Source organism: Eublepharis macularius, chromosome 2, assembly GCF_028583425.1.
Source record: "Eublepharis macularius isolate TG4126 chromosome 2, MPM_Emac_v1.0, whole genome shotgun sequence".
Lineage (NCBI taxonomy): Eukaryota > Metazoa > Chordata > Lepidosauria > Squamata > Eublepharidae > Eublepharis > Eublepharis macularius.
Window position 1 is genome coordinate 32,007,864 of NC_072791.1, and position 25,461 is coordinate 32,033,324.

At 43.8% G+C, this 25,461-nt stretch overlaps 1 protein-coding gene across 3 annotated transcripts in view; it reads left to right on the forward strand.

Annotated features, from left to right (window-relative positions):
* The window catches only part of LGMN (legumain), a 50,361-nt gene that overhangs the window by 22,069 nt on the left and 2,831 nt on the right, over positions 1–25,461 (forward strand). For 2 of the 3 annotated variants that reach the window (XM_054970978.1, XM_054970976.1), the window contains exons 2-12: positions 2,201–2,376; positions 6,607–6,704; positions 8,323–8,404; positions 12,148–12,233; positions 12,360–12,435; positions 13,126–13,188; positions 14,637–14,703; positions 15,987–16,105; positions 21,163–21,252; positions 22,897–23,097; positions 25,107–25,277. In XM_054970978.1, the coding sequence (XP_054826953.1) occupies positions 2,239–2,376; positions 6,607–6,704; positions 8,323–8,404; positions 12,148–12,233; positions 12,360–12,435; positions 13,126–13,188; positions 14,637–14,703; positions 15,987–16,105; positions 21,163–21,252; positions 22,897–23,097; positions 25,107–25,277 (1,191 nt within the window). In that variant the 5' untranslated portion in view covers positions 2,201–2,238. Of the gene's footprint in view, positions 1–1,657; positions 1,777–2,200; positions 2,377–6,606; positions 6,705–8,322; positions 8,405–12,147; positions 12,234–12,359; positions 12,436–13,125; positions 13,189–14,636; positions 14,704–15,986; positions 16,106–21,162; positions 21,253–22,896; positions 23,098–25,106; positions 25,278–25,461 lie in introns of all 3 variants that reach the window. The other variant, XM_054970977.1, reaches the window with a different exon arrangement.

The window sequence follows — 25,461 nt, forward strand, 5'->3', positions numbered from 1 at the left end:
GACGTCTTCGCCTGGAACAACAGGCTGCAGGTGCAATTCATTAAGGAGCCTGTTCGTTCCATTCCCAGCGTGGCAAGCCAGAACTGGGCCTGTGAGAACTGACAAGCATGAACCAAAGTGCTCAGGCTAAGCATGTATATGCTTAGCCTGAGACAGTTGGGTATTCCTGAGTTCTAGCATTTTGGGCAGAAAAGGTTCTCTCTACCCTTTACCACACCATGTTTAATCTGGTAAACCTCATTGGTGTCCCCAGGCCTCTTTTCTCCCTTCCACAACTGAAAAAGCTTTCTTTATAGAGGAATTAGGCCATGAATTGCTTGACAGCATTTTCGTAATGTACTCATAGGTGCATATTTACTGTTTGGCAAGTACAATATCGAATGATGATCCCACATGTTTGAAACAGCCATTGCCAGTAACTAAGCATTGGATTGCTTCAAGTGCAGCATTTCCACCCCCACCCCCCAAATTAGTGTTCATGTGTTGAATGGTAAGCAAGGAATGCTGTAATTTTTAAACAGTGTAATGATGAACCCTGTTGTTGTTCAGTGATTGCTTGCATCAGTCACACTTTTATTGTACCCATCTTCCAAGGAACTGATGTTGACATGTGATCAAACACCCCCCCCCCCCCTTTTGTCTGTACAACAGCTAGGTGAGAGTAAGGCAGTGTGGCTCATGCAAGGGCGCTTTGTGAGCACAGTAAGAGGTCTATCTGGTCCAGCATCCTGATTTGCACAGGGGCCAGCCAGTTACCCTAGAGAGCTGACAAAAATGGCATAGGGGGCTAAAGCCTTCCTTTATGTTGCTTCTTAGAATTAATATTTGGAGATTACTGCCTTGGAATAGGGGAGGTTATAAGCTGAGTGGGATTTAAATTTAGGTCTCCAAAGCTCTAGTCCAGCACTCTTATCTTCGCTACCACACTGGCTGTCAATGAGAAGGCTGATAATGGCAGACTAAGTTCCCAGAAAGAGCTTTCCCGCTGCTACTGACCTTTCCCTCCATGGTTCAGCAACATGGTGGGGAGGGTTTTGAGTCTGAGAGCATTTTGTGGTCGTGACCTGAAGGCTGGGTCCCCAGAAGCCTGTTCCACATCCTGCATGATTTTAGAAGGCAATTCAGATTCCTTTGCAATAATCATCTCTTGACAGATGCGTCAATTGTGGAATGGGAGGAAAGTTTGAACGCTGCCGAAATAATGCAGATGGATGTGTGAATCAGATCCAGTGATTCAGTCGTTTGTGGCTCCAAGGGGAGGAGAATGCAGACTCCTGCATCACTTATTTAGAGCTTGACAGCGGTATCCAAACCCTTGGCTGTTTTTCTTCTAATGCTGGAGTAGTCCCAGAGCACGTGCCTTATCGGCCTTATCGCCTTGTGATCACAACAGCTGGTGAAAAGTAGTTCTCATTACACTACCTTTCTGGTTCAGCAGCATTGTGTACACCTACTTTCACAAGTGGCTGAACAAAATACAAGAACAGGTTCTTTCTCGGTGGTTTCCCTCCCATGCTGTCCAAGTCTCGTGTTCTCATTTCCTCCTCCCTAGGTGAGAACACTGCGCGTTTTGCTTCCGTGGCTTAGTTTTCTGCAGGATGAGTTGGCAAATGTAGAGAACCCTTTAGCAGTACAGTTTTCTGTTCTTTCTTTCAAGACCTGCATTGCTGTCTCAGCTTCCCATTAATCTCTGCTCTGGTGACCGAATGCAGACAGGGCAATGCACACACTAACAGAGAAGGAGCCTGAATTAAGGAAATGCAAACTATAACAAATGTAAGTCTCTCGGAATTCTCCAGGAGTGTTGACTGTCAATCATAGCCCTATCTAACTCTCAATAAGCATGTAGAAGAGTTGGCTGCCAGGGTGATGTATAATAGTTAGCGCTGGACTACACTTAGAGAGACACAGATTCAAAGCCTAAACCACCTCGTAGGGCTGTTGTAAAGAAAAATAGAAATAGGAAAGTATATTCTGTCCTGAGGTCCATGGGATAAAACTGATCTCAACAGATAGGGTGTTCAGTGGCCAGCCAGGACCCAACACTTCTGTTTTTCCCAAATTTAGAACAAGTGAAATAATAGAAATGCCTGCATGAAAGCACTTAAGTGGTTTGGCATTTTTGAAACGTATGGGAAACTATTGGGGTTTTTTTTATGGCTTGATTTTTCTGCCTGACACAACTTTATTTGTACCCTAGAGCTACTGAATAAAGTGCTTGATTGAAGATAGAAGAGAATGGCTTTGAAGATCGCTGTACTGCTGAGCTGTATCCTGGGAATCAGCACCCTTCCTCTGGAGGAACCCGAAGATGGCGGCAAGCATTGGGTTCTCATTGTAGCTGGCTCAAGTGGCTGGTATAACTACAGGCACCAGGTGTGTTCAGGGGATGGAGGGAGGTCTTCGAGGTCTTGCCTCATACATCCATGACCCTCCTTGGTATATTACATGGAGCAGTTCTGCTTTATGATGGGAAATGATATAAATTTTGAACATGAGACTTCAAAATGTATAGGCTCCTACAGAAGCAAATGGTGACTTCTCTAGGTCAGCTCATTACCTTTGCAATTTGACATTTGCTCAGTTTTTCCATGTAGCTGAATATGTATAGTCCATTGAAAAGCATCGCCTGATGGAAGTTCTTTGCAGCAGCTCCCTCGCGCACAAACGATGCTGCGGTACATTGGTGGTGGATATGCACTTGGGAATCGCACATAGCAGCTGGGGCTAGTTATCCAGCATCATCTGACTACAAGTAGATAAATTCATTACCTGGATAACATCTTTTCGGGTGCTTCTGGAACTGGAAGAAGTCATCTGTAGCCAGAAGCATTTTCTGACAGCCTATCTGGGCCAGCTGTGTCCTGTGGCAAAGTTGTGTGTGTGTGTGTATGCAAAGGAGATAAGAACGTTGATTGATTCTCCTTTTAGGATGACTTAAGCCACCCTCTGAACCAAGTGTTGGTCTCTTCTCCTTGAAAGTAGTCTTCTTGTGCCCATTTTCCAAAAAGTCTAGCAAAACTTAAGGATTAATATGTATGATCTCATGCCGTGGTCCTCTCCTATTAATCAGTATACACAGCAGGGATCATCTGTAGAAGAGGCTTTCCCTGCTTTGTTAGAGATAGGAGGGAATGTCTCTTCTAAGATGGCAGCTGTCATCTATGATTTTTGTAAATTTTTTACAAAATTTAAAAAAATGCTTCTTATTTTGAGGTCTTCTTACAGTTCATCAAAAATTTTGGATCAGTTAATCTAACCACTCAGATTTATTGACGGAGAAATTTATGCATGTTAGCTCAGAAGTAAGTCCATTGTGTTTACTGGGTCTTACTCCTGGGAAAGTGTGCATAAGACTGCAGATTTAACGTTGGAAGCATTTTGCTTTAGTTGCCAGTGCAGGTTTTTCTGATGGTGCAGTGGGATGCAGTATTGCAGAGGGAGGTCACTTCAGGTCTGTGCTGTAGTAACACTTCACAACCACCGTCTTGTTTTGCAGCAGTTTGCTACATGACTCATGAGATGTTTAGGTCTTACATTTCCATGTTATATGGACAGGTAGGGTGGACTGAAACGCCTGTGCAGCCTGCAAAAAGATGGTAGATTTGTTGCAAGCAGTTTGGGCCAAGGAGAGACAGATGTGCTTAGAAACAGATATCAGAGGATGAAAAGCACTGAGTGAAAGGAGGAGGAAGTGTAAACGTCACTAGGTAAGGTCTACTTGATTAAAGTCAGTCATGTGAAGGGAGCTTGCAACATCAGAGTTCAAACAGCATCCTGTCGCTCTGTGTTCTGAGGTATTTCACAACAACTGCACTTGAGCTGTTCTTGAATCTTGACCTGAGCCCTCAAAGTGGCATGTTTATCAGACAAGGATTCTCATTAAAATTAGGCTGGGTTCAAACAAATAGGCATAATGAGAGGCTTTTTATTCCGGTCCTGTTTCCCTTGTTCTTAATAAGTGAGGGTAATTTCACAACACAAACTGGAGTCATGAACTGAAGTGTGCTAGGACTTGTGCCAACATAAACAGCCAGACTCACGTCAGTAAGTGAGATATTCGTCGGAAGAAAGGTCATGTTCTTTCAAAACTGCAGCAAGAAAAGAAGAAAGAGACCCTCAGCCCATCTGTGATGTTAGGTTCTGAGAGGTGCCAGCACACTACTTTGTTTACTTGGGATACCAACCGAGTTTCATAAATTCTCTGTGGAGGGGCCTTTATCTCTTAGAGCCAGTTTGGTGTAGTGGTTAAGAGCACGGGACTCTAATTTGGAGAGCCGGGTTTGATTCCCCACTCCTCCACTTGAAGCCAGCTGGGTGACCTTGGGCGAGTCACAGTTCTCTGGAGCTCTCTCAGTCCCACCCACCTCACAGGGTGATTGTTGTGGGGTAATAATGGCATACTTTGTAAACCGCTCTGAGTGGGCATTAAGTTGTCCTGAAGGGCGGTATATAAATCGAATGTTATTATTATTATTATTAGGGCAGGGGTCTCCAACCCATGAGTGGGATCTTTCAGGAGGGACATGGAGCCCTGCCTGTTGGAGCTGCTCCTACTGAGCAACCCGTTTGGGATTGCTTTTGAGGAGTATGCACTGCTAAGGTGCATGTGTAAAAACATGGAGTATCATACCCTTTGCTTTTCTTTACACCCATGCTGAGAGGAGGAATTCCTTTTTAGGACAGGGAGGTTCAGATATCCTGGCTACTCCTCTTCCCATCACAGATTCTGATGTGTTAGTCTGTCTGTAGCAGTAGAAAAGAGCAAGAGTCCAGTAGCACCTATAAGACTTAACAAAATTTATAGTAGGGGATGAGCTTTCGTGAGTCACAGCTCACTTCTTCAGATACAGCTAGAATGTCACTGTTGATGTCACATGCTTGCAGCTCAGTGTATCCCTGCTGCTTCCTGGGGGGGGGGGGGTCCAAGGTGGGTACCACATTGGGAGAGGTTGCAGACCATCATTATAGAATATGGCTACTTATTGAGCACTTTCCCTATTTGTGGAGCTTTATAGCAAAACATGAAAATAGATTCCTGCCTCAAGAAGCCTACAGTCTGAATTTAGGCAGCTGATGGAATGATGGGCAAGGGGTGGCGATAGAGGCAAGAGTAACGGAGAGCCAGTTTACTCCAGTAGTTAGAATGATGAACCAGGACTGGGGAAACCTGGGTCCAAATCTCCGTTCAGCACCAGGTGACTTGGGGCTCATCAGGCTATCTCACCCTAACCTACCTCACAGGGCCATTGTACAGATACAGTGAAGAAGGTGCTAACCATATGCAGAGCCCTGAGTGCCTTAAAAGAAGAGCAGGGTAAAATGGTAGATGACATTGTCGAGCACTTCCACTAATTCGCCAGTGGTTCTTCTTTCCCCGTTTCCATGTGTAGATGACTCCTCTGCCTGTGTGTGATCTCTTGGAATGAAATTATTGCCAATTGAAGCAGGGTTGTTTACTACACAATGTAGTTGGCTCTATTGCACTGTGTTGCAATAGACTTCTTTGTTACAAACAGTTCCTTAGAACTGTGAAGCTAAATGTAGAGTTGTATTCCCCACCACCACACACACACTTTCCCCCCCAACTGGTCAAGGGAACGCAAAGGCTTTTCCAAGGCCAGTTGGCATTAATCAGTGAGAACTTGCTGAAGTCTGCCAGTTGCTCTCTTGGCATAATTTCAGGTCTCTGTGACTCAGAACTTCTGGGTAGAATGCTTGAACAATCCATTCAGCATATTCCCCTTTAGCAATGTAGGAAATGCCATTCACATAACGGTTTCCCTTCTGTATTCTTCCTCTCCCTGCACCCTTTTTGGAGCAACTTGCATTTGACCATCGCACCAAGATCTTTGGAGTGCGGATCTCCACTAAATGCTGCTCCTAAGGGAGGGGGTCCATGAGGAATGACATGGGGTGGTCTGTAACTGGAGGGGGGAATTGGTGGAAATTGCCACTTTAGTCTGGATCCAGCCCATTCTTTAAACATTCTGCTTCTCTCTCCCAAGGCAATGAGCAGTATCCATGAAACCAAACGTGCTTAAAGTTGTCTGGGTTGGGGGATGTTTTCGCCCAAACTAATGGCTTGTTGGCCTGCTCTGTGATCCCCATGCACATACTGTTTCCCCGTTGCCACCCACAGCTAGTCACTGACCACATGTCTGGGGTTTTTCCCTCGTTGCAGCCAAATGTTGTGCTGCTTTCAGGTGCACAAGGTGAAGAAACGGACACCTCTGGTGGTTATTTATGCTTTAGAATTTTGCTCCTTGGGTTGCTGTGCCAAAAGGTGGTTATGGTAGCTTAGAAGTAGTTCATTACCCATATGCAAGAATCTACCAGAGTCAGATGCTGGCTTGTGTGTTGGGAATGAGCAGGACCCAGTACTTATTAATACAGTCTTCATGCCATTATTGGAAGACGATGGCCTGCAGTACATTTGCTAGGGTTGCACGATTGCTTTGAGTTCTGTACATATGACAGCCAAAGAATTTGCTAATGAACTCATAAAAATTTGAATGAGAAATTGGGGTGGAGGGACAAATTGTCCTCTAATGTGTACAACAAGTTTAAAACCAAACCAGTAAAGAAAACTCCTATGTCTTTCAGGCTGATGTATGTCACGCATATCAGATCGTGCACCGAAATGGCATTCCTGATGAACAGATTATTGTTATGATGTACGATGACATTGCTTATGATGCAGAGTAAGTATCACAGTCATCTGGGAAACAGAATCCCTATGTTTTCTTAGTAACTTTGCTGTTCTCCATAGAGTCTCAAATCATAAGACATCTGAAGTGCTTCAGAGAATGCTGTGTCCAGAAACGTGATTTGCTGGTGTTAGATTTCAGGGCATATTTTGTAACTCAAAATCATAATCTTGGCTACTCACCATTGTGTTTATCCCCGAAGACGAGGATTCCTACAGCTTAGGACTGGAGGAAGGGAGAATTTGTAGCATAGCAGTAGAGCACCTCCTACATAAATGCAGTGTCCCAAATTCAGCCCCTGCCAACTCCAGTGATAAGATCTCAGCTATCCTGATAAAGCAGTGGTCTGTCAAGATCAGTGTTGTCTACTCTGATTGGCAAAGGCTTTCCAGGGTCTCAGGCAGGGGTCTTCTACATCATCTGCTACCCAGCCTTTAACTGGAGATGCTGGGGATCGAATCTGGGACCTTCTGCATGTAAAGCAAGTGCTCTGCCACTGAGCTGTGGCTCAGGTGATAAATGGTCTGATCAGGTTTAAGGCAGCTTCATACGTTCATATCAGGTATTGCTAGATGTATAAACCGGCACTTGTTTATTCCTGGCTATTGCTTACACCTGTCCTTGCATTGTAGAAGTCAGCTTTACACAGTGAGTAACCTCTGGTCATCTATCGGCCTACCTGAATTTGCACACTCAAAAGCCTGCGGCATGTACACTGAATGAGTGACATGTAGTTTTGAAATAGGTGTGCAGTTAATCCATATGTCCCCATTTCTCATGGGTCACTGTCGACTCTCATACGCAGATGACCTTTGTTTGTGTCCACAGAAAGTTATTTTGCATGTTTTTAACAGTCTTTGTTGAGCACCTGCAAAGACTGGAGCTGCAGGTCACCATTGGCACAAGCCACTTCTGTGTTCTGATCATTGTTAAGAGTTGCTTCTTCACCGTTTCCCATTGGAAGACCCCATCGTACCGCTCCACAGCAAGCGATTGGGTGGGTGGGGAGCCGGGGTGTGTGACAGGGAAAACGTTTCTTCTGCCTTTTATAGTGGGGTGGGGAGGGGCAAGACAATGGGGACAGGATATCACACACTTTTAAAAAATTAGCTTATTAGTAACCTATGGGAGAGGGTTATAGATCAAATGGGTCCTGTTTGATTGAATGCAAGTCAAGCAGTAATCTCCCCTAAATGGCAGGGAATAGAGCTTGTTGCAAGACACTTAGCCTAACTCTGACCCTTTTGAAAATTGTTCTTTCCTTCAAAGAATTGGTCATATATGTTGTGTAACCTTTGGTGGCAGCATGTTCAAGGGAACGAATGCAAACTTTAAAATATGGGGATAATCTTCCTTGAGCCTTGTTAAAGAAGTTGGGGTAGAAATCCAGTTGTATAAAGCTAATGGCATTTTAAATGCATAAAGGCCTTTGTGTGGTAGTTTAGCTTTCATTCTGGCTCTGATGTGCTCTTGGTCATATTTGTATGCTGAGTCCACTCACTTTAAATGTCATGATCTATATATGGCAGTGAAGTTAATAGATTTAGAACTTTAAAAGGAGTGAAGTTTTCTGGCATTGGTTTTTAATATTTCTGTCCTTACCTACTTCCAGGAATCCAACCCCAGGAATCATCATCAACAGACCCAATGGCACAGATGTTTACAAAGGAGTCCTAAAGGACTACACTGGGAAGGTAGAGTTGGTTTTCTTAAGGGGGGGATCCAAGAATGAGGCTCATTTCCCATATTCCAGTTCAGTGTCCAGCCAAAATAAGTTCTACCCATTTGTCACAGCAAGGCGCAAGACAAAACGCTATGCAGTGTAGAACAATACAACAATCAAAACTTCATACCACTCACCAGTTAGATGGTACATCGCATGGGTCTCTGTACATTCCCTCCCCAGTTTATGGGCTTGCACATTGAATGTAGCTACTCTAAGCATGCAACAATCAAGAAGTAAAGACTTGATCTTGCATATTAAGGCTCTGTTCCATTACCGTGTTACAAATTCCTTTGGAGAGTTAATTATCGAACTCTGAAGTATGCTCTCAGCTACCCAGTTGACTTTTCATTTCGTTTACAATGTTATAAGAGCGTGTTAACCTAGGACAGGGTGAGCAGTAAGCATTTTTATCCCTCCCCCCACCCCTGCTTTTTTTTTCTGTGAGAAAGTTACAGTGATCAGCTGGTTACAAAACAGAATCATTCTAGAGTGGTGATGTATTCTATGTGGTGCCCCAGTTCTTAGAAAAAAGGGCATGGATCAAGAACTAAAGTCTGGCACTATTACGTGTTCATGGGGACGGAAGATCTGCTTAGGCCTTCCCAAAGGATTCCTGGAATTCCTGTGGAATGTTTGACCTTTTACTTAAACAGCCAGTTGTCATGTCACAAACCTGCTTTTGAAACTCCCTTCATTTTTAAAAGTAGTTAACTGGGGTGGAGGCGGAAGAGCCACTGATCAAATTAAGACAAGCCTTGGAAACACCTTGGGCTCACCAGACTGGATCCTGGGATGTAGAGCTCGGTCTATATGAATCTCTGTTCCTTCTTGAAGACCTCTTGTCAGTGCTTGGTGGGATATTCCTCCCATCTTGACAGGCTTCAGTTGAGAGAGTGAGTTTAGGAGCTCATTTGAAGCTGCCTTACCCTGAATCCAGCCCCTTTGTGGGTCGCAGTCAGTATTGTCTACTCTGACTGGCAGTGGCTCTCCAGGGTCTCAGGCCGGAGTCTTCCACATCCCCTGCATTGTTTTAAACTGGAGACACCAGCAATTGAGTCTGGGACCTTCTGCATTCAGAGCAGATGCTCTCCCACTGAATCGTGACTCCTCTGATCAAATTAAAACAAACCTTGAAAGTGTCCCCAACTGGATGCTGGAAAGTGGAGCTCATTGACAAATCTAAAACAATGGTTCTTACCCTTTCATCCCCTGCACAATCAGGATATGAACACAGCACTCCAGGCAAGACGTCTTTATTTATATTGGCGTGTCTGTGATATGTGCATATGATCCCCGGGTCTCAGGTATGCCTTCAGTGAGACTCTTTGGCTTGATGGGCTTCAGTCAACTCCTTAATGTTATGTTTGATCCGTTTTTGCTGCGTACTGGGGGCCAAGGGCCAGCTTTACAATATCACTCAAAGCAACCATTAATCTTTTTGGAAAAAAATTAAGCAAGACTGCTTTATAAATGAACTGTTTCCTTGAATCCAACAAGAGGCTGCCATTCCAGAAACCTATGACTGTTTAATTTATTAAATGGGACTCAAAAACAAAGGCCTCTGAATTAAAGGGACACTTTATTCATTGACCTCAGTGATCTTGGGTGGGTTTCTGCTCACGCTTACACAGTTCTAGCAAAAAAGCTATGCAACAAACATGAGATTCAGCCCTGCCCAGAATCTAGATTTATACTGCATATAATAATACTTGTATTTTATTTGGTATCTCATGCAGCTAATAATATCATCATTTAATCACACATTTATCTAGAAGAATGCCTTTGAAACTTGCTACGGAACTGTTCTTCTCCTAAACTAAAAAGGTGTCCTTACTTTTCTTCAGTTTATTTATTTCAATTACTCTTACACTGTCCATGAAATGTGACAAAGACATCTTGCAAAAACATTAAACACAATGACCTAGACACCTTGGAGCGCACAGCCCCACCCTGTGGGTAGAAGGATATATTATCTCTCAAGATTGCAGTGGCCTTTGGCTATTAGCAGTAAATAAATCTTGATACCTCTCAAATATTATCATATACGTTATCCTGTTCAGTCTTTGGAACAAGATGCATGGCAGGCCAGAATTAACCCTTAGTATTGATGGGAAGCTATAGGTGAACAATTATGGCCTCCCTAAAGGTCTCCTGTGAATTCAGCACATGGCTACCTGAACCATAGAAATGGAGAGCTAGAAGATACTCCAGGGGTCATCTAGTCCAACCCCTTCACAATGTAGGAAATTCATAGCTACTCCCCTCACCCACCCACCCCACTGACTCCTGCTCTTTGCCCAGGGTGAAGGCAAAAAACCTCCAGGATCCCTTGCTAGTCTGGCCTGGAGGAAAGGTCCTTCCTGACCCCAAAGTAGCAATCAGCATTACCCTGGCTCTATAAGAAGGAGCTACGAGAGCTGAGCACCAACTCATCCCATCCTGCCCTCCCTCTTACAATACTGAATCATAGAATCAGCATTGCTGTCAGATGGCCATCCAGCCTCTGCTTGAAAGCCTCTAAAGAAGGAGAGCCCACTGCCTCCCAAAGAACCTGTTCCCTTGAGAAACTGCTCTGTCAGGAAGTTCTTCCTAATGTTTAGCTAAAAACTCATTTGATTTAATTTTAACCGATTGGTTTTGGTCCAACACTCTGGGGCAACAGAAAACAACTCTGCTTCATCCTCTATGTGACAGCCTTTCAAATACTTGAAGAGGGCTATCATATCCCCTCTCAGTTTCTTCCTCTCCAGTCTAAACATTCCAAGCTCCTTCACTCTGTTCTCATGGGGCTTGATTTCCAGATCTCTCTCAATCTTTGTTGCCCTCCTTGCAACATGTCCCGGCCTGTCAACATCCTCCTTAAACTGTCATGCCCAAAACTGAACATAGTACTCCAAGTGAGGTCTAGCCAAAGCAGAGTAAAGTGATACCATCACTTCATGTGATCTGGACACTATACTTCTGCTGATGGAGCCCAACATTTCATTTGCCTTTTTAGCTACAGCATCACACTGCTGATCTGGTAAGACCCCTAGATCCTTTTCACATGTGCTACTGCCAAGACAAGACTCTCCCATCCTATAGTTAAGCATTTGATTTTTCCTACCTAAATGCAGAACTTATCTCTGTTGAAATTTATTTTGTTAGTTTTAGCTCAGTTTTCCAGCCTATCAAGATCATCCTGAATCTTCATTGTGTCTTCTACTGTATTTGCTACCCTTCCCAACTTACTCTGCCAACTTACTATCACCTGCAAATTTGATGAGCATCACCTCTGTTCCTTCATCCATTTGGCAGAATCCTTTGATCCAACCCATTGACTCCTCTACCAAGGAACCCCATTGCTGCTTCTGCCAAAATTTGGTAGATTGCAAAGGATTTAAAAGCATGCCTGTATGCTTCTAAAGTTCAAGGAACCTGCTGGATGGACCTCTTTGGGCCCCAGTCTCAACATTATTACAAACTCCCAATGTTCTTCTCTTTCTGCACATTACCAAGGATTGTCTGTAGTGGTGATCAAGCTGCCTTCCCAGGAACGTTTCTGGCTCCCTCATTGAGGAGCCCTTAATAAGCTTCCAAGGGACATCGTGGTTCCCCAGGACAGATATTGTAAATTGTGGTTCTTTGTCTAGCCAATGGTCAGAATTCTTCAGATGAGAGGAGGATATGGTTTCTGCCATGTTTCAATTTTGACTCTCTCCCAACCTGTAGGATGTTACACCAGGAAATTTCCTTGCAGTTCTGAGAGGTGACGCTGAAGCAGTGAAGAAAGTAGGATCAGGAAAAGTAATAAAAAGGTAAATGGAAATGATGCACAGACAGAATAAATGTGAAGAAGACTTCTCTTTAGTATTAAAGCCTACGTAACACCACTGCTTAAATGGCAGGAGAGTCAGCAGACTTATTTTTTCTCTCTTTTGCAGTGGTCCTAAGGATCATATATTTGTGTTTTTCACTGACCACGGAGCGCCTGGACTTCTGGCTTTTCCATCTGATGATGTAAGCATGTGCACATGCACAAACACACACCGTTGCGTAAGATTTCAGAGCCAGATTTGTTCACAAGCATAGAAATAGGTATTCTTATATATAACTTAGTTAGCCTTTGGGAAAGTTAGCAATTACAACCATGGTCTATCTAGTTGAATATAGTCTGCCACTCCAGTATTATTACTATAATCCATGGAAGAGCCTATGTGGGCACAAATTGTGCACACTGAGCTCTGTTTGCACCATTGGGGTTCATGCTGTCTGCAGTTTTCCTGACAAAGAGACCCGGCTCAAGTACTGTTTGTATGTGTGTAGGCTTTCACTGGTTATGAGAAATGTGCATAAGGGGTATGGCCAGTGGGCTTGGTCCCATAATCCACCTGCGTATGCAGATGGTAAACAATGTATAATGTGTATATCGTCCGAGTGTGCATAACAGGCTACCTAAAGCAGACTAAGTTATTCTGCCTACAAATTCCCTGAATTCTGGATTCTTAGATTCTAGTCCAGAAACTATCTGCTATACAGAGATGATGACAATAGTACCCACCTGTTCTACAGAGCACTTGTAGGGATGCTGAACAATATATGGGAATCTCTTTGGGTGCTTGCTGTTTGCGCCGTCAATACTTACTATGTGTTTCTCCTGGCAGTCCTGGAATCAAATAAGTTATGAATGGAATTTTTCTTGTTTTGCAGCTCTATGCAAAAGACTTGAATAAGACCATTCGGTACATGAACCGTCATAAAAAGTACCAGAAGGTAAAATTGTTACTGTTTTTCCAAGAGTAAAGAAGAACTAAGTACCATTTACATAGGAAGTAGCTGGGTTAAGTCTTCAGCCATACCGACTACTTTAAGGGAAAGGAGAGCACATCAGAGCCATAGAATACTGGCTGTTTTCTACTTAAAGTAAATCACAAAAAGATAGAAGTGTATAATTAGTCCTGTTGAACTGAATCATAGTTTTAAGTAAGCCCGCATAGCATCAGACTATTTTGTGGTTATTGCTTGAGAACATGCGGTTGAATTCCAACAGTGTTGAGATTTTAAAACATACAAGAGAAGAATTTCCCCAAAAAATACAGTATTGAAGTTACAGTGGATGTTGTGGCTTCCAGAAACGGAGAATTTGCCTGATGAAATGAAGAAGCTAGTTTGAAAGATGAGTTTTCGATACTATAGTTACACAAATAAAAATATAGCCTGAGAGTATAACAGCTGCAAGCTGTGGGAGCTGTGGCCCTTGGGTAACAGGAAATGTGCTGACAGACATAAAGCTGTAGTCATCCCCTTTGGGGGGGATGGGAGGCTGGAGGAAAGAAAGGAATGGGAGAGGGTTTTGCAAGTATTGTTCCTAAGGAGAGCATTTGCAAAAGCATTCTCCCCTCCCCTGCTTTTGGTTTTTATTCCCAGAAGGATTAGCCTTACTTGGATTTTTATCTCTCTGTAAGATGTTGACTTTCTTAAGAAAACCTGGGACTATCTATCTATTATTTAGCGTAGTATAAGTAATGAAGGGGTGTCTCTGTATTTTTATTTGTTAGATTTGAATTTTAGAAAAATGCACTTAATGGTCCCTTGACCTAGGTGTTTTTTTCATAGCACATAAAATGTTTGCATAGTGTGGATCCACTCTTTGCATTTGAAGAAGTCGGCTCTAGCTCATGGCAATTTATGGCGCCATAACATTTCGTTAAAGGTGCCACAAAAATTCTGTATATTCTTACAAGGATTCCCAGAAGTAGGTAGGATACCTCGTATGGTTGGAACACTAATAGAATTGAACTTCTTGGTTTTTATATTTCTGCCTCTGTCCCAGTTGACCAAACTGGCTCCCCAAAGCAGCTTTCGTCATAAATAATCCAGTTCAAACACAATTAGAATTATAATTAAAATAGCACATTTGCCATGCAATGCTGTGTGTTTAAACCAGTTGGAAGTAGTGCAGCCATTTGTCATTATGGCAAAGCACAATTCTTGTCCGCAAGTCTAGAAGCGTGGCAGGTAATTGTAATGCAGAGTGTGCCGGAGAGGGGCACGAAAGGCTCAGTATAGTGTAGAGAAAGAGCTTGACAAGGTGGGCTGGCGAGGTCTGGGGGGGAGGGGGGGAAGAGCCGTGACAGGGTGAACAGAAACCCAGGGGAGTCCCAGATCCTGTCGATCCCTCTGGTGAAAATCTGCTTCATGCCTGTGAATGTAAATTGCAGATGGTGTTTTACATTGAAGCATGTGAATCTGGATCAATGATGGTCGATCTGCCGGATAATATCAACAGTAAGTAATCAGTTAGCTTATGAGCTCTGTTAGACCTAACCTGGTTATACTCGAACAAATCAAATGTTGGGAGAAATCAGAAACCTGGGTCAGAATTTATTTAGGGATTTTAATGTGCTACCCCCCACCCATGAAGCATACAGAAATATAATTTAAATAAAAGAGGAAAGAAAAACAAGAAACGGCAATAAGACATATGATAAAAATAATAAAGTCTATGTCCTAGGCTGAGCCTGGTTCCACAGGGCAGACTCAATCCAGGGCTGCAAGCCACAAATTGAGGCTTAAGTACATGCAGACAGGAAGGAAACAGAAGCTGAACCAAAATCCTGAAGGTTACTGCATATCTGATCAACGTTTTAGGTTCGTTTGCACACCTGCTACCAGCTTGATGCTTTCGCTTGTTTTTTTCTGTAACCGAGAGAATGTTTTCCATAGTTCTGATAACTGAATGCGTCATGGCAACCTTACACAAACAAACTGCACAGTGTGCAAAAAAAGGAGGAAACATTTTATTTTTTCATGTACTCAGAAGCAATTCTGCACATGCTAGCCCTCTAAGAGTTGCAAACTTCACCAAGTATTCTAGTACCCTGGGTCCCATTTGAAGCTTCATTGCCAATATTTTATGAAAATAATGATGGACTACATCCTTAGGGCTTAATTATAATGATTACACTAATGAACCTAGGGTGCAGTTGACCAACAGAAAAGGGTTTATTTAACAACACCAAGAAAATAAATATCTGAATCTGGAGCCCTATTTAAAAGTTTCACACTAAGATTCAAGTGGCCTTTCTGGATTTGGGCAACAGGTTTTAGTCCACAATGGCCCTGAATGTTCCAGTGGGGGTCCTCTGCCCCTCTACTTTCTTTTCTAGAGGGGCCTTTTGAATTTTAAATTGAACCGGGTTGTAGATCCAGCTGGTAAGTATGCATGAAAACATAAAGGAAGAAGAGCCAGGTGGATAAAACCAGTGGTCCCATCTATTCCAGCATCCTGTTTCACACAGTGGCCAATCAGTTGCTCTAGAAGAGGCCAAGGCCTCACCCTGATGTTGCTTCTCAGCACTGATGTTTAGAGGTTTACTGCCTGTGGACACATAGACATCTTGAGAAATAGCCATTGTGGGACCGATTCTCCATGAATCTGTCTAATGGCCTGTTAAAGCCATCTATGCTCAGGGATTCCTGGTAGTGAATCCCTGCTGACAGCGTACCTGACAACAGTGGACCAACCCCAGAGAGCAATTCCATTGTGCTTTTCTTTTTTCATCTTGCAGTTTATGCCACTACAGCTGCCAATCCTAAGGAGTCATCTTATGCGTGTTACTACGATGAGAAGAGGCAAACTTACCTTGGGGACTGGTACAGTGTCAATTGGATGGAAGATTCTGATGTCGTGAGTCACTGAGATCTAACAATAATGCTTTATTTTAACAAAACTTATATTCAAACCTTTTTTGAACAGGTAAACTTATTTTAGGGCAGATATGGGCAACTTTGTTCATTGCTCTGGGAGTTGAAGAATGGTTACCTCTTTGGCATGTTTGCTCTCTTGTTTTTAAAAAATAGCCTACTGTACATGCCTATGAACACTCATGGGTCTGCCTTATACTGAGTTACAGCACTGGCCTGCCATGGTCAGTATTCTCTACTCTGATTGGCATCAGCATTCCAGACTCATAGGCAGAAGTCTTGCATGTCACCTGTATCTGATCCTTTTGACTGGAGATGCTGGAGATTGAACCTGGGACCTTCTGCATGCAAAGCAGAGGCTCTGCTAATAAGCCACAGCCCTTGGCTTAGACAGGGTATTTGCAAGTTACCAGCATGCACCAGTGGTGCAGAGAGTTATCCCATCCACAGTTATGGAGCAAGAATTCTGATCTTCCTCGCCACTGTTGCCTCTGTCCCACTGGGGGTTTGCAGTACTCATTTGCTTTCATTCTCACAGGGGACAAACCATTAGTGACACTGAGTTGTGATTACTGCTGATCCAATCCTATTTTTGTGCTGTCCTTCTTCCAGATTGCTTAGGGCAGTATACATGCATCTCCCTTCTCCATTTTATGCTCACAACTACCTTGTGAGGTATGTTCGGTTGAGAGTGGCTGGTCCCAAGTTACCCAGCAAGCTTCATGGCAAAGAGGGGCTTGAACTCAAGTCTTCCAGTTGAAGTTCAGTGCTGTAACCACTACAGCACCCTGCCACACTGCAGGCTTACACCATCTGTGCAAGCTAAGTTCCCCACAACCACCACCCTTGGTTTGATTTGGTCGTGACCAATTGCTCCACCTATATACGTGCAGTGTTATCAGTTGGATTTCAGTCCAGTGGCACCTTAGAGACCAACAATGTTACCCAAATAGGCAGTCTCCTAATTAGCTTAAAGGAAACCAAGCGAGAGGGGGTAACAGATTCTCCACCTATGTTTACAGGGATTTCTCCCTTAAGAAAACTCTTGAAATAAATCAGCCAAATGTTCAACCTGAAAGGTTTTTTTTATTAAAAGAGAAATAAGAGGGCAACATACAAACACTCACAGCACACATACAAGGCTAGCTTAGAGAAAATCAGGGAGGAAAGGGGAGGAAGCAATTTCGGAGATGGCTATAATTACCAGTCTTAAGGACCAGTGAAATGACCAGCATTTCACAGAGAGCAGAAGAAGAGGCCGAACTGGATTTGGGGGTGTGTATATGGATCCAGAACACAAAACACACACACAAACACAAACACTGGTGGCTAGGGATTCTAGATATAGGGCAAAATGCTCCCTGGGGCAAGCTGATGTGTTCGCCCCCAAAAAATAACTGAATGAGTTTTCTGGAGGTGGATAATGAGTTGGGAGAGGCTTAATGGGTCCAAGGGAGACTATAGGTGTGAATGGTGCTTGATAACCCTGTGAGTACCGGATGGGAAAAGCTGCCAGGTTTGGGGAATAGCTTAATTAGAGTGAATCGGTGAGGAGGAGTAAGGCCGAGCATTGATGGGATTAGTCAGGAGTTTCTTGGGAGCTTCGTTGTCTTAAGTTATGCACCTCTCTGGGGCTTGGAGGGGGCCATTCATCAGCCAGATGCTCTGATTCTCCTTCTAAAATATTTTCCAGGCTTTTACCTTACTGGCATCCATTTTGTTTTATTTCAGGCCTGGCAGTGCCTTGCACTTACGCTATACGAGGAAGGGTGTTTATGATTTTATATCTGTAAACTGCCCCTCAGCAAGAGGAAGGGCCTGACTGCTAACAAGATTTACAGAGTCTCGAAAGCTTACACCCTGAAAATCTTGTTGGTCTCTAAGGTGCCACTGGACTCAAATCCTGCTATTCTGCTGCAGAACAACCTAAAACAAGTGTTATCAGTGTAGACTTAGGAATCTTCAAATTGGTGCTAGTGTTGTGGTGTGACTTCTGTACATATCTGTGATGTGGGAGGGTGCCAGGCAAAGAAAGGAACTCATGAGAAAGAAAAGGTCAGAGTATCCAACCTAAAGAACAGTTCAGTTCTTGGGATTATAAAGATTCTTCTGCTCTTCCGTTCCATAGTATTGACAAGGTTTTGTAACTTTGCCTGTGTGATGCTATTTACTTTCCCCAGAATAGCGGTGTAGTTCCTTGGACCTTTCTAGCTGTTATTTGTCCTCCTTGTAGCCCTTCCACATCTTCTCCTTCTCACACGCTGAAGTATATTCCTTTCTCTTTTCATACATTTATGAATCATCCGAGCATCCAGCCTTTCAGCCCAGATGCTTGGGGGTACATGGGACCTATCTCTGTCTTCAGAACAATGGCATGAGACAGGGTAGGCTTATAAGTAGTGACTGGTCCAATGTCACTTCAGAGCTGAGCAGAGATTATCAATTTATTTAGAAAATGTGTATGTTACCTCTCCAGAGACCTACTTGAGACAGCTCACAAGGTAAAAAAAATATAAAAACAAACATAAATATTATTACTATTAAAACAAGCCATGAAATAAGACAAGCTAAAAGCAGACCATAAAACCAACTTAAAAAGGTGGAACAATGCAATTTAAACCTGCATAAAGAGACATCTTTTGTCCTGGCATCTAAAGGACAATAAAGTAGGCACCAGTAGAGCTTGCTGGGGGAGGGAATTGCTGAGGCGAGGTGCCACCCCTGCAAAAGCCCTGTCTCTGTTTGCGACCTGCCTCGTCTCTCCAGGGCAGGACTAGAGAGCAGGACTTTAACAGGATTTGAATTGGCAAGCTGGACTGCACGGGAGCTAGATCTCTCTCTCTCTCATCATAGTCCCACACTCTGTATTTTGTACCGCACAGGAGTCATGAACTATGCCCTGCTTGTAAAACTGCAAGAGTTGTCATGGTTGTTGGAATATATGTTGCAAGGTCTGGCATTCAGTCAGTCATGGGGTTAAAGTGTGTTACCTAGTGTTTTTATTGTTTGTGTTGACCTGGAAGAAAACCTGGCACAGAGCCAATAGCCTTATCTGGGAAACGGGGGTGAGTTTGTAAACTGTTACTGGTCTGTAGGTCAGGTGGCCTCCTTCCCAAAGGGTCAGGAAGAAGAACAAGAAGAATCTCCATTATCCATGCTTTTTAAGTTTGTACTCCATAGTGTCAAGATGTCGCTTATAGAGTTTCTTATTTTGTAGGAACCCTGTGTACCTTTTTCCTTTAGAAGTAAATATTTTTTAAAAGCAAGGAGGTGACTGACTCTATTGATTCAAGATCCATTGCAAATCTGAATTTAAACTTATCCCAGCAATGGTAACTTCAGGTGTACTCTCCTCTTGATGTCTTTTCATCAGCTTGACAGGTGTGCTGGATTTGGGTGAAGCCCTTTCTTCCCCCTGAAGGATAGAGGGGAAACGAATGCAGTAGGCAGTGAGTCTTGGAACTCAGATACTAGCGATGATACGGGAACTTCCCAGTTACTCATTCTGACACCTCTTTGCAGCACAGCAGATAAAATAGGGAAGGGAGCATCTGCTTTGCAGGCAAAGGTGCCCAGTTTAGCCCCCAGCCCTTCCAGTTAAAAAGATCAGCTAAGAGATGATGTGAAAGAGTTCAGTCTGAGACCCTGGAGAACCACTGCCAGTCAGAGTAGAGAGTCTTGACTTTGATAGACCAAAGGTCCAGTTTAGTAACCCTAAACAGGTGACCCATCGGTGCAATGACTAACAGCGCACAAGCACTCTGGCTCTTGACTCCACATGATTGCCAGCTTGTGGGCATGCCTGTGCATGGAGGAAGTGTGCATGCTCTCCCTGTGATGTGGCACTGCTTTCTGAATGTTGCTGATCACGGGGGTGAAAGCATACATGCAGACATGTCCTTTGCGTGTAAGCGTCATGACCACAAGCTGGAGTGGGCGGGGCCAGCACATTATCCCTCCCTGCTGAGTCAGTCTATTACGAATGAGTTTTCCATGCAGGGCCAGTATAAGGCAGCTTCATGTGTTCAATGGGAAACTTCCGCTATACCAATTCCCAGGTGCTGTTGGTATATATATCCGGAAACCAAGAGCATAAGAGGGGCCCACTGGATCAACCTCCCCCATTTTGTTTTCCCTCCAAGTAACTTGTATTTGAAGGCACAAATACGCTGAACATGGAAGCTCTATTTAGCCATTGAGGCTAATAAGCATTTATGGACCTCTATGAACAAATCTAATCTCCTTTCAAAGCCATTTACTGTAGCTGCCCCACCCTATCCTGAAAGTTAATGATGTGCTATGTGAACAAGCACGTGCTCTTGCCTGTTCCGAATCCTGCCGACATTATTGGGAACCCCACAAGTTCTAGAATTTCGGGCGGGGGGCCCTCCCCATTTACTTGAAAAATAGCATACTTTTATAAATGGCTAACTCTCCTCACAGCATCAACTTCCCTTGGTCATCTTTTGCTCTAAACTGAAAAACCTCACATTCTTTAATCTTTTCTCATAAGAAAGCTGTTCCAACTCCTTGATCGTTTTAGTTGCCCTCTTCTGCACCTTGTTACCTCAGAAAGAATGTTGTAGAGAAGTACAAGGCTAGGCCGGTATGCAGTACTCCAAAATGTGGTTGCACCATGTCTCTGCACTAGGGCAGATACATGATACCATATTATTTTCAATCACTTTCTTAAGAAATGTTGTGCTGGAGGTTGGATGTAGGCCATGATTCCTGAAATAAGCACATCCTTGAGGTAACCATGAAACTTAGACATGCTTTAATGACTAATCATTGGCAACTTCTTCATCTTTCAATACTGAAGTACTGGTTCATTATAATCTTTATTGACGTGCCACTTCCTTTCCAGTGGTTCACTTCATTCTTTGGGTTGTGTGTTCGCAGTTAACTTTGACTGTTGCGTAGTTCCTGTCTGGGAGCGGAGGCTGTTTAGTTTTGCATTAGTGGGGTTTTTCTTGAGGGTTTGTAAGCTGATGACAAAAAAACTTTCCCCCCCCCCTCCACTTTCTCTCTCGCCTGCAGGAGGATCTGAAACGGGAAACTCTTCACAAGCAGTTCGAGTTGGTGAAGAAACGCACCAACACCAGCCATGTGATGCAGTATGGTAACAAAGTGAGTATTTGGTATCAAAGGGAGGTTTTTTTGCAGCCAGACTAAATTTGTCTTGTCCTTCCCCTGTGTGCAATAAAAAGAGGAAGCCCGGCTTGGAAAGCTAACAAGAGTTTCACAACACCTGGAGGGGACTTTCTTTATCTGTGTAGGTGACCAAGATCTGAAGTTTCTCCTACTAAAGCATATTTGTATTTAGAGCTGCAACTCTTTCCATTATCGTCTTAAGCCTTGACATTTGAAAAGTAGAAAAGAAAGGAAAGGAAAAACCTGTGTGTGGGGTGGGGGGGGTGAGTGGGTCGGTGAGTGAGTGAGAGAGAGAGAGAGAATGAATGAATGAATGAATGAATAAGTATCTCAGAGGGGGATGGGATATTCTTCCTGCAAGGAGTTTGTGGTCCCACCCCTATTTTAAAATCCTGTGCGCAGCCCAGTAGGCTAGGCTAGAGTGGGAATGACTGCTGAAGTCTGGGTTTCAACCCAGAGAGCTAGTATGGTGTAGTGATTAAAGTGTTGGATTGTCCCTGAAGAGCTGGGTTCAAATCCCAGCTTACCATGAAACTAATTCTGTTAACCAGACATCATATCTTAGCTGAACCTATCTCATAGGGCTATTGTGAGGATGAACGGAGGAAGAGAAAACAATCCATGCCGCCCCTAAGTTCCTCGGAGGAAGAATGACTGAAATTGTAATAAGTAAATATAATTTCTCCCAGTCTAAAGCCATGGCACCTCCTGGCTCTGGCTCTTCTATTACCTGCCTGTTTGGGTTCAGTCCTAGGCAGAGTTACCCCAGTATAAGCCCTCCTGGTTACAAAGGGCTTAGGCTAGAGTAACTCTGCATAGAATCGCCCCACTACACCACACAATCTCTCTGGGTTCCAACAGCTTCTCAGCCTACAACCTCATGGGGAGAGATCAGCAGCAGTCACTGCTAGGACTCTTTTATCCCCTGCTTGTTTTTAAAGAGCGCTCACAGGGCATCTCCTGCATTTCCCAGGCAGGCTCCTGTCCATCTTAGAGGGCAAGTCTTTGCTGATCTGCAGCAGTAGAACTGCGTTGTGTGTGTTCGGATCATTCTCCGGGCCATGGTTGCTTCCTTTCCCCCTCAATTCTGCTGTGTCCTCTGCTTGCAGAGCTGGAGAGTTTCTTCCCCCCCCCAGTCTCGCACTAGCCATGTGCTGGGCCCGATTTGTGCCACGTTAACCTGTTCCTTGAGGATGCCCACCATCTTATGAAGTGCAGTTTGGGTCCTCTCTTTAGAAGTATATGATGTTACTCTGGTGGAGCCATGGCCGGATACAGATGTGAAAGGACTGTCAGAGAGTGGCCGCGAGCAGGGCTTCTTCTGCTCGCCTTAACCTGGAGAGCCACCGCCTGTCAGAGGAGGTGATGCTGAGCTTTAGACGGACTGATAGGTTCACTCAGGATAAGGCGGCATTATAAATTCATAAACTTTACAGTGTGATTGCAGTGTTCAAATGAAAATGAAGACTGTAATGCACCCTGAATCCTTTACAGAGAACGGAAAAGTCTTAAGTAAGCATCAAGAAACATTAGGAAATGTGTATGCTAAACATACCCAATTCAGTCTAAGTTAAGTGGAGTGTTTTTCATCCCCCCCCCCCCGCCCCCGCTTCTCTGCAGACCATCTCTCACATGAAAGTGGTGCAGTTCCAGGGCACAGGCAAAGCCGACAGCGCCCCCATTTCCTTGCCACCTGTAAGCAGCTACGACCTCATTCCGAGTCCCGATGTGCCTCTTGCAATAATGAAGCGCAAGCTGATGGCCACCAATGATGCGTATCAAGCGAAGGCCATCATAGAAGATATCAAGAGACATCTGGAGGTGAGAAGGAGAGATTGTGCGATACGGATTTAGGGAGGAGCGAACTGCACTGATACCCTGGGTGTCTATTTACATCACTTCACTGATGTTCATCCCTGTTGAAATAGACAGTTTCAGACTCCAGGCTTTTGATGTACACAGAGCACATAAGAGAATCACCGTCTGCGAATCGCATTGGTTAATGTTTAGCAAGTGTCACTCCAATACTTGCTATTGACAGTGTTTACTTTATTTGCTTTTCTGTTTACACTCAAAATGGTTTACTTACATACACACACACAACTCATAAATATTAAAACCAGCAACAACAGATCATGAGACAAATAGCACAGCAGGCCAGTTTACAAAAGCCCTCTTACATAATTCAGTCTTGAGGGGGGCGGGGTTCTGTCTCAAAAATTGCTAGAGGGAACACCATATTCCTTGATACTTTGTATTTGGCGACTGTTGGCCAAACCTGAAACCCTTTTGAGAGTTGTCCACTTAAGACTTGCGAGATCTGTCACCTGACAAATACCAGCCCGATCAAAACTTCTCCGCATTCTGAAAGTATTTCAGCTCTGCAGTCTCTTCCCTCTTCTCCCCGCCCCCACCCATAAGATAATTGCTATGCTCTACTCTAAAAGTACCTTTTCTGGGATGATAATAAGAGATCTGAATTGACATAGTACCCATCCCTAACTTCTACTGCTGACCACATTGTCCATCTGTTTTGGGTTGCCTACAAGAACTAGAATCGCCACAGGTGAACAGTAATCACAGAGGTTTTTATTCCCTGCTGTGCCTTATTGCATGCGCAAGAGCAAGTCCTCCAAAGGACACAACATCTGCTTAGAGAAGTGGTTTCCAGGCATGTTTAACTTCTCATATAAAGCTCAGATTTCTGTAGTTCCAAATTCTGTGGCCAGAATTTTCTTACTGAAATGACTTGCAGAGCTTGGTAAATTTGCGTGCTGTTTGCAAAACCTCTGGTTTCACCAGGGTTATAATTTAACATTTGGGAAACGAAGTTAGAAGCTTGAGAGGTGTTTTCTGAGGTCATCAAATGTATGCATACTGGAGGCGAACAGTGAAATCCTTAGCAGAGTTACTCCAGTCTAAGCCCATCCTAAGAGTAATTGTGCCTAGGATTTCACTGTCAGTGCTGCCGAATCAAAGAAGTGATGTAGAGACGGGTGATCTTCCTACGTGTCTGGTTTCAGAGTCTTTAGCAGAAACTGCCCACCTACCTCGAAATCTCTTTTTCAAGAGTGTGTTAAAAATGAAAGCCTTTTATAGGAGCTAGCAGACTGTAGGTCAGAAATGTGGCTTTCTCCCTTGAACCATTGCTTCAATCCAAACTTGCAAAATTCTTTTTGAGTTCAGAAGAAGGGCAGCTTGTGGGCTGCTGCATCTGGGTGTGCAAGTGGACAGTTCACTGAAAATCAGAAGCAATGCTTGGAAAGCATCATGTGGTACAATATAAAAGCACTGGCGTTCATATAAGGAACCGATCTCTTTGTCATTTGTGGTGCGTTTCACTTGTACAGTTGGGGGAATAATGTTGAGCAAGAACCACATGATGGTCTCCACCCTTGTGATGATAATGTTTCCAGGTGCCTCCCTATACCATGAGCTGGCACCATGCTAAAGCAGCTCCCGCGTTGCTTGGCAGCTGGGTGAAGGGCACCTGTGTTGGGCTGTAAGGACTGACAAGTGTGAGCCTGATTCTTCCGCTGCCAAGCCAAAGGCAAGAGTGATATGGGCGGGGGGGGGGGGAGCTGATTGTGGCCAGGCCACTGCTATGAATGTGTATGAATGGTATGTGGTAGGCCTTGGGTACAGCCTGCTGTTTGTAGCCACCCCTTAACACTGCCAGAAAGGATCTGAAAGGACACCAATTCCTTTTAATTGCCTTTTGAATAGCCATTAACTGGCTTTAAGAACCACCTATAATTCAGATCCCAATAGGAAATCATAATCTCCATTGTTAATTGAATTATCCTTTATTCATTAAATTTTTTTTACAGGCCAGACAACAAATCCAGGACTATATGTACAAGACCGTGTACTTTATAACAAACTCCATAGAGCGCACAGAGCAAATTTTATCGGACAAGATGAGCCTCAGCAATTATGACTGCTACCAGTCTGCTGCCAATCATTTCAAAACCCATTGCTTTAACTGGCACAATCCTCAGGTAAGTCAGCTTGAAACTAAGGGTCATTTTAAGCATATTTTTATAGTGGCCCCCTGTCCTTAATGAAGCACCAGCATCATTCTTGGGCAAAATACACAGAACGGAAGGGCAGATTCTTCCTTGCTGCCTTTGTGTGTTGCCAGGCAGACTGTTCTCAACTGATGTGAGGTGCGCACGTTTTCTA